Genomic DNA, 9,362 nt, shown 5'->3' on the forward strand with positions numbered 1-9,362 from the left:
GCAACATGTTCATACACCATTAAAAGTATTAAGCTCAGACTTAAATGTCAAGAATAAAACTTTATTTAAAATGACTGTGGCCAGCACAGTACGGACACACAATGTTCATGTTATTACCAGGATTTGCTAATAAAACCATAATAAAAACACCAATATTTACATCATTTTCAGATCATAAGCTATGAAGAAACGATAAATCTCCAGTTATATAAGTTTAAATGCTAAAAGAAGAGGCAGTGTTTTAACAGAATGTCTGCTTCGAGTGGAAAGATCCTCCACATCAGGCACCGGCCGCCTCCATCATGAATTTGCGACTGAACTCATAAGCCAGGAAGAGGGCTCCGTTGGCAGGGAAGGTGCGTATCATGGTGGGAGTCAGGCCAGAGTAGAGAGCAGTGAACCCTGCGGGGCAAGAGAGAGTCACAAGGCCTCAAAAGTGATTCCCTGCAGAGGAGAAGGTCCCCAGCTTGGACCAGTTAGTAACAACATGCATCCATTGCATCTCCAGCAGCCTTTTTAAACCAGTCTGGGTTGGTTTCACATTTTTCATCGGTCTCTATTTGGGTTCACATTAGATATTCTTTGCCACTGTTATGTTGGACACATTTAATTCTACACATACCAACATACATGTGACTTCTTAATGTGCACTGTCAGGTTTAATCGATCCGATCTGTTTCACTCCTTTTGTCCTTACAGTAAAACAGACTGTTTAAATCATCTGTTACTTCCAGATGCCAGTTTGACGCATCTTCTTCTGATATCCCCTCAACACATCACTGGATGGTGGCTAAAATACCACAAAAATCACAGTACGTATACTTTCTCTGCTGTATTAAATGAGAAAATATACAACAAAAAAACTACAATTATTAAGACAATCTTTTCAGTTTGACTTAACTCCTACCAAGGTGAGAAGTGCCTGTGCAGAGGTTACTTTGATAATAATAACTTTATTTATATAGCATCTTTTAAAATCAAAGTTTGCAAAGCGCTTTACTGACAGGGCAATAAAGAGACGAGGGATACTCAGGAAGACCAGTGAACAACAGACGGCCAGTATGTCCAGACAGAATGAAAAAGACCAGAAACTCAAAAGTGGAAAATGGAGATAAACGTGGTAAAAGAATTTGTATGTATTTTGCTATTTTTAATGTTGAAGCTCGCCAAAGGGGAGAGTCATTCTGAGGTTGCTTGGGTTGACACTGTCTCTGATGAACTAAAATTCTTCCTAAAAAGACTAATAATGCAGTTTCTGTCCTTTATGGATATGTTATGTAAAACAGTCACCTTTGCCCCCTCATTGTGCCAGATGTGACAGTTTTGTCCAGTAGTAAGTGAGAACAGAGCAGCACAGTGGCTGTGAGACATGTCATCACTTTTTTTTTTTAGATAAATTGTCCAAAAAACTCTGGTAAAGTACATAGTTTGTTTTGAGCTGTGGCGGGAAAAAAAGCGAAAATTACTCTATTTAAGTGAAGATAGTCCTACTTTTTATTTATATGTTTGTAAATAAATAACTTTATATACTGAACCAAAAAACTGAAAATAATGAATACATGTCCAAAGATTGGGCACCCGTTAAGTGAGCAGTTCTTCCTTTTGCAAATAACACTACTTTCAAATGCTATTTGTAGGTTGTCTTGCACAAAAACACATTTAGAATCTTCCGACAGATTCTCAAAGGCACATTTTGGATGTACTTTTGCAGAAGCCAGCCACTAAGGTTTTACATTTCTCAGGTAGATCCATTTGTGCTAGCACTGTCGACTCACAGCTAGAAGGTCCTGGGTTTGAATCTCCGCTTTTGCATGCTCTCCCGCTGCCTGCGTTGGTTTTCATTGGTCTCTCCAGCTTCCTCCCACAGTCCAAAGGCATGCTGAGGTTAACTGGTGATTCTAAATTGGCTGTAGGTGTGAATGTGAGTGTGCATGGTTGTCTGTCTGTCTCTCTATGATAGACTGGCAACCTGTCCAAGATGTACAATGCCTTTGGCCCAAGTCAGCTGGAAGAGGCTCTAGTTGCCTTCGACCTTCTACAGGATAAAGTGGTGTATAGAAAATAGCTGGATAAATGGATAGTATGTGAGAACTGTACAGTTTTAATTTTAAAAATGCATGTTCAACTCTTACCTTCAGTGCGTATAATACCCATGAAGGTTTTCATGAAGCCCTCTTGCCTCCCAGCTAAAGAGTACACCTGAATCCTGGACTTCACACAGTCTATTGGATAAACCGCCAACCAAAGACAAGCTCCTCCAAATCCACCGCTGAACACGAGTGGAAGGATACCTGCAAGTACAAATTATTTTAAGGGGGCAGAACTGGTGAATATTATCAAAACAGGGAGACTACTATAAACATACCTATATTATCTTTGTCTGTGCCCATGTGTTGTGCAAATGCAGACCGGCACACTTCATAGGCTCCAAAAAAGCAGAAGTAACCCGGAATCTCCCTCATGATGGTGGACGTCAGGCCTTCGTAGAAACCCAACGGCCCATTTGTCCTCAACACCGTTTTCACCACAGTCCACGCTGTGCTTAAGTCGCACCACGAGACACAGTCAAAAGTAGCTGAAGTCAAATAAAAATAAAAATATTCTTCTTCTCTTTTCAGTCCCACTTACCTTCTCTGTCCTCTCGGCACCTTTCCAGACATCTCCATTTCATGCATGGCCTGCAGGCGACATTTCACCAGCTCTGTGGGGCAGAGTACCATGGAGGAGAAGATGGAGGCTAAAGACCCCGCAGATGCCTTCTGAAGATCACTGATGAGCAACAACAATAGCACAGTAGCAGATACAAACGAAAAAAAAATAAAATGGCTTTAACATGCATACAAAAAGGCGTCCAGCTTCAGTTATTATATGAGTAATTACACAGGACGATTAGAATTAAATCCATGCTTCGTGTAATTACAAATAAGAGGTCAGTCACTGTGTTGTAGTCTGCTGACGCACAAATAACCTCCACGTCTCTGACAATTAAGTGCACTAAATGGAAAACCATCTTATGAATGTACCCAAGATGAATTTCTGGGAGCGTAGTTACATTTCCTGGTCCGGATCTGGTAGAATTGTTTCCATCTCAAAGAGGACAAACAAAGAGCCTCAACTAGAGAGTGACCTTCTTATTTTTTTTTTTTTTTTTTAAACATGTGTTTATTCAGGTTTTCTTTGTTTTGTTTACAAAAGAAGAACAAACAACAACAAGAAAACTAAAAAGGCACAAAAGCAGCAATAAAAAAAGAATAAGAATACATAAATTAAGTTTAAAAAAATAAATAAAAAATAAAAAAATAGAATAAATAAATTAAAACAAAAATACATAAAATAAGTAATAATAAAAGTAGTATTATATAAAACAATACATATTAAACATAATCAAGTTAGCTTATGTCATCCTTCCAGCCATCGATAGGAATATTGTTCTTCTGAGTGACCTTCTTATTAAATATCAAGAGAACAGCTCCTGGATGTGCTCCTAATAGTTCTCTGAATAAAGACTGAGACTAAAATATTTTTCAGTCATTTCAAGGTCTTTTCTCATGCAGGACGCTGTTTACTGCGATCTAAAACCAGGATTTAGTCAGTGATAAATGCAGCAATGTTATGTTTGCAGTTAGAGCACACATTTTTCAGCTTGCTTAAAATTAAAGGTATCTCTTCAAGAAGATTCAAAGTTGCATATCAATGAAAAATTACTTTCTTTTATTTTTAGTAGATGAGAAGCTACTTTAGTCACAATGTAAACGACTAATTGAACACCAGATTATTCATATGGGGGTTGTATTTTATGGTAAATCTGAAATAAATACACAGACATCAGCTCCTAACCTGAGTTCTGTCCCTTTATCCATCCCGGCCAAAAGGCGAACGACATCCTGGCAGAGGCCGTAACTCAAGAAGAGCACAGCATTCTCACTGATGTTGGCCAACAGGGCCGGAGTTGTGCCTTTGTAGAGACCGAGCAGTCCCACCTGCCTGAAGGTTGAGATGAAACAATGGATGAAGCCCCGGTACATGCTGGGAAACGTCTGCATCTTCACCTTTGCGGTGTCAAACGGTTGACCGCTCAGCACACAGGCTGTTCCACCTAAAGGAGGATGTCGGCACACTGGGTGAATCATTTAGAATCAGAGCAGTGCACAAAGCAGAGGCCAGGAAACGGTTAAAAACACTTTTTGCTGCTATTACTCCACAGCTAGATACATATACATAGGTCCACAAACTTGATGCAGAAATGCAGACAGACAGGATAGTCATTGCTCAGTCTAACTTTGTAACTCTACACACTCTTAGGGATAGTCTCTATAAATATAAGTGTGTCAATAAGGAGTGGCCGGTTACTGACCCCAGGGCTTCTCTCTGAGGTCATCCTGGGTTTTTCTTACCATTAAAGTGAGAGAAAATCTCTAAGTGGTTAATTTAGCACCACTTACACATACAAATATACACATACTGATCTAAACAACTGGAACCCACCTATCGCTCCAGCTGAGAAGTCGATGATTGCCTGGATTACAGGGTGTGGAGCCATGATGATTCAAACGCCTGAAAATATCAACAACTTCATCTTGCAGTTATTTGAGCTTTGCATAATTTCCTCACATGCAAACAGCCACAAACTTGAAGTACTTGCAAAGTCAGGGAAGATGAAAAAAAATAAATAAAAAATAAATAAATAAAGCGATAGAGAACATTAAGAAGCTCTACTGTGGACAAGATACTGAAGACACAAAAGGGCAGGAATCTATAAAGTATCTGAAGTAGATCTTTGATGCTCACCTGGGGTCTCCTCGAGGCAAGTTTGTGTTCCTTCGCTCACAAAGGAACAACTCTGAGAACTTTTGTTGCACTTTACTCCGTGTGGACCAGCACTCAGGCAATGAGGCGTCTCAGTTCGTACAAAGTACAACTTTCAGGAACAGAGAACAGTCCTCAGAAGTCTGCTGTTGCTCGTCAGGGCGCGGCAGTTCGGTAAAGTTGGAAAGATATTCACAGATTCGGACTTCCGGCATCAATAACTTATGACATATACGTTGTAAAAACATAAACGATGCCTCTTTTAAATCGTCATTGTAAGCTAGACAATGTGCTACAAGACCAGTTTTATCAAAAGTCGCTGTCTTTCCAGCTGCAGAAATAACATTGTTGTCTATGCGCAGCTGGCTGTGCGACGAGTGAACAGGGACCGTCTGCCAAATAGCAAAACTGCTGCAACAGCGAAGAGACACAAATATTCAATAACTGCACTCTTATGCATTGTAGTGTCACCAAAATCACTGGATCCATCAATTGTCTCCTGCTGGTCATACTACAACACTTGGTTTGACATTAAATTTTTAAAAAAAAGAATTTTAAGGAATTTTTATTAGTAATAAAATTCAATAACTTCACTCTTATACACTGTAGTCTCACCAAATTCACTGGAGCCATCAGTTGGCACCTGTCATTATACAACTCTTGGTTTGATATAAAAAAAAACATTTTTTTCATAATTTTAAGGAATTTTTTATCATTTTATTATTATTTTATTAGCAATAAAATTCAATAACTTCACTCTTATACACTGTAGTGTCACCAGAATCACTGCAGCCATCAATTAGATCCTGCTGATCATACTACAACTCTTGATTTGATATTTAACTATTTTTCATGATTTTAAGGATTTTTTATTAGTAGTGAAATTGTTGTTATATATCTCAAATATTTTTTGTTGTAACAGATAAAAGTGCTCATCCATTTTTTGGTAGATTGTGGAACATTAATTACCGGAAGTAACTGAATTTTGTTTTATTTGGGTTATTTATTGCCATGTGAAGTTGTGCACACTATTTAGTGTGCATGCTTGTGTGTGAAGTTTAAGGATTATGAGTAAATTAGCTTAATGGCTCTTTTCTTGATGTATGTGGGGCTATATTTTTAGATCCACAGTGCACCTGTTTGTCCAAATACATGATACTGAATAGTAATGGAACTTAGAATCCCACCAAAGAGAGGATCAGATAACACCAATATACCAAACTAAACTGTTTAGACTGTCTCCTCAAGTACTGATGATTGGGAAGAAAGACAATAAGATGCCTTCTTACAAGGCTGCAGCGTTAAATGATTCATTTAAACCATAATGTTAAACCGCTAATAATATTTTCCAAGTTAAGGACTGTACGGACAATACTTGGAAGAAAAAACATGAAGGTATGATCAGTAGGACCCTTTTGATGGTTGGATGGAGTTTATTTTTTCTGCAGTGTTTAAGAGTGAAGTGATTGAATTTTATTTACTATAAAAAAATTCCTTAAAATTCAGATTTTTAATTTATTACCAAACCAAGAGTTGTAGTATGATCAGCAGGAGCCAACTGATGGCTCCAGTGATTTTGGTGACATTACAGTACATAAGAATGAATTCACTGAATTTTATTACTAATAAAATGATAATAAAATGATAACAATTCCTTAAAATTCAGATTTTTTATTTAATATCAAACCAAATGTTGTAGTATGACCATTAGGAGCCAATTGATGGCTCCAGTGATTTTGGTGACACTACAGTGTATAAGAGTGAAGTTATTGAATTTTATTACTAATAAAATAATAATAAAATGATTTTTAAAAATTTCCTTAAAATTATATTTTTAAAAAGTTTTAATATCAAACCAAGTGTTGTAGGATGACAGTAAGAAGCCAACTGATGGCTCCAGTGAATTTGGTGACACTACAGTGTATAAGAGTGAAGTTATTGAATTTTATTACTAATAAAAATTCCTTAAAATTCTTTTTTTTTAAAATTTAATGTCAAACCAAGTGTTGTAGTATGACCAGTAGGAGTCAATTGATGGCTCCAGTGATTTTGGTGACACTACAATGCATAAGAGTGAAGTTATTGAATATTTGTGTAGTGTCTCTCTTCGCTGTTGCAGCAGTTTTGCAATTTGCAGACGGTCCCTGTTCACTCGTCGCACAGCCAGCTGCGCATAGACATCAATGTTATTTCTGCAGCTGGAAAGACAGCGACTTTTGATAAAACTGGCCTTGTAGCACATTGTCTAGCTTACAACGAATTAAAAGAGGCATCGTTTATGTTTTTACAACGTATATGTCATGAGTTATTGATGCCGGAAGCCCGAATCTGTGAATATCTTTCCAACTTTACGGAACTGTCGAGCTCGACGTCTTCCTGCACTTTGGTTTTCTTCCGCAGCATGTTGTGAAATTCATTGGTAGTTGCCTGCAAGTCGTTCCTGCCGTGCGCACTTGACGCACGCAGAGCGCACAGGAAGCTGCGTCAAGCTATTAAAGTTACCACGACAACACAGGAAGTTGTAGATCTTAAAATGAAAACTATTGCATTTAAATTGATATATCTTTGACACTGGTGAGAAAACATTTGCTGCTTTAACTTTCTTAAAATGGGCTGCACAGTGGTGTAGTGGTTAGCACTTTCGCCTTGCAGCAAGAAGGTCCCTGGTTTGCGTCCCGGCTTTCCCGGGATCTTTCTGCATGGAGTTTGCATGTTCTCCCTGTGCATGCGTGGGTTCTCTCCGGGTACTCCGGCTTCCTCCCACAGTCCAAAAATATGCTGAGGTTAATTGATTACTCTAAATTGCCCGTAGGTGTGAATGTGAGTGTGATTGTTTGTCTTTGTATGTAGCCCTGTGACAGACTGGTGACCTGTCTAGGGTGTCCCCTGCCTTCACCTGAGTCAGCTGGGATAGACTCCAGCACCCCTGCGACCCTAATGAGGATTAAGCGGTGTATAGATAATGGATGGACTTTCTTAAAATCACATTTTGCAGCTGATTTGATGTTGGAACTAATAAGGACAGCTTCTATTTTATTTTGTGTGTGTGTAAAAGTCTTTGAGGCCCAAAATAATAAATCAAACAAAAATAATAATAATTCTACCCTCTACCGTCGGTTGGTCACATGGTCCACGTAGACGTCCCTCACTGGCCTGAGGTGCCCAGAAGTCCCCTGTAGCTAAGCGTTAACGCTGCTGGTCTAGAAACCAGAGACTCGAGGGAGGACCTGTATTCTATGACTGACTAAGTGGCGTGAGCATCCTGTGTGTGTGTGTCTGACTCTCTCATCAGTTATAGCCGCTAGTTAACCACACAGCGCGCTGAGGGGATAAAGTCTGCCAGGCTTCTTTTTGTTTCTGTATGTTTCTGTTGTCATGGGCAAAGTGCATCAGAGAGATGTATTATTTTACTGTCAGTGAGTTGCAGTGTGTTTCCTGTGTTTCTAGAGGCAATGAGGCAGAGGTTATGTTATTTCACTAAAACTATGTACATGCATTTTCACATAATTTTGGACAATTGCAGTATAAACACAATAACAATAATAATTAGAAGAATTTGAATTGTGATTTTCTCAACCTCTCATTTAAAGATATCAGTACTTGTTTATAACATTTGTATATATAGACAAATTAAATATATGCATAAATATAAAATATATAACTTTCATAACCTTGCTGTCTTGCGCAAAGTGGATAGTCAAACTGAATAAAAGTACAAATGCATTTAAATACATGATTTCTATATGATTTAATTTTTTTAAACTTTATTATTAGCACTAAGAATAATAAAGGGCAGGTTATGAATCAGCACCATGGAGCAAATCTGTGGCTATACGGTATATGTCTGGAAAAGGTATGAAATTTAAAAGCAAGGACTCCAGGAAGAGCAGCCACAGTTAGTGTCTAATGGTGATCTAAATTCAACTTCAAAACAAGAATTTGTCACAAATACACTACATCACAGTTTGGGGTTTGAACCAATGACCTTCTGATCAGTAGTCCCGAGACTTAACCACTGCTGCACCTTGTATTGTAAGGTATGTTTATGTATGGTGTTTCAAATTCTTGCTTCATGTGCCCCCTTTTAACTTTGAGCACCTGCCCCTCCAAAGGTCTCTGCACCGCCCCTGATCTTAACATTTCATTCTGGTGACTGGGAGGAGTTTTTTTTCAAGTTAAAAAAAAAAGAATGTGGAAGAGATGTCTTGTGGTCTGGTAGCTAATATTAGATTCTAGTTTCACGTGGTCAGTTGCACAGATTGAGGCCGCTCATGTGCGCAGGGAAATGTGCCATAACATCTCGAGAAAGACCATCTACTCACGAGGCTGTGAATTCAATGCCAACCGTGTCTGTATCTGGTTGTAATACCTCACACATGCCACAAGATGTCACTGTACAATATGCAACAGTATACAACATAGTTAATATATCGGACACCCAAACAGCGTCTGCTCCATCAAACGAGCAGTCAGCTGTTGCATTACTTTTACTCTGACAAGTCACTCTTTCCTCATGCCTTTGTGTCAAAAATACTTTTAAAATACTTTCCTAAATC

At 38.5% G+C, this 9,362-nt stretch overlaps 1 protein-coding gene across 1 annotated transcript; it reads right to left on the reverse strand.

Annotated features, from left to right (window-relative positions):
* Window positions 1-47: 47 nt before the first annotated feature.
* On the reverse strand, window positions 48-5,183 carry slc25a15a (solute carrier family 25 member 15a). The gene is made up of 7 exons (XM_023262757.3): window positions 4,789-5,183; window positions 4,486-4,554; window positions 3,838-4,096; window positions 2,629-2,769; window positions 2,366-2,541; window positions 2,133-2,291; window positions 48-402 (listed from the first exon to the last, which is right to left on the reverse strand). Exons 2-7 carry the CDS (start codon window positions 4,538-4,540, stop codon window positions 281-283), a joined length of 912 nt encoding a protein of 303 aa, XP_023118525.2. The 5' UTR covers window positions 4,541-4,554; window positions 4,789-5,183; the 3' UTR covers window positions 48-280.
* Window positions 5,184-9,362: the final 4,179 nt, after the last annotated feature.

The sequence above is a fragment of the Amphiprion ocellaris genome, chromosome 7 (genome assembly GCF_022539595.1).
Source record: "Amphiprion ocellaris isolate individual 3 ecotype Okinawa chromosome 7, ASM2253959v1, whole genome shotgun sequence".
In the NCBI taxonomy this organism is placed as follows: Eukaryota; Metazoa; Chordata; class Actinopteri; family Pomacentridae; genus Amphiprion; species Amphiprion ocellaris.

Coding starts and splice junctions, on each gene's coding strand:
- slc25a15a (XM_023262757.3), bottom strand. CDS start 4,540: ATGGCTCCACACCCTGTAATCCAGGCAATCATCGACTTCTCAGCTGGA. Junction 4,097..4,485: donor CTTCTCAGCTGGAGCGATAG/GTGGGTTCCAGT, acceptor ATCCTCCTTTAG/GTGGAACAGCCTGTGTGCTG. Junction 403..2,132: donor GGGTATTATACGCACTGAAG/GTAAGAGTTGAA, acceptor CTTGCCCCGCAG/GGTTCACTGCTCTCTACTCT.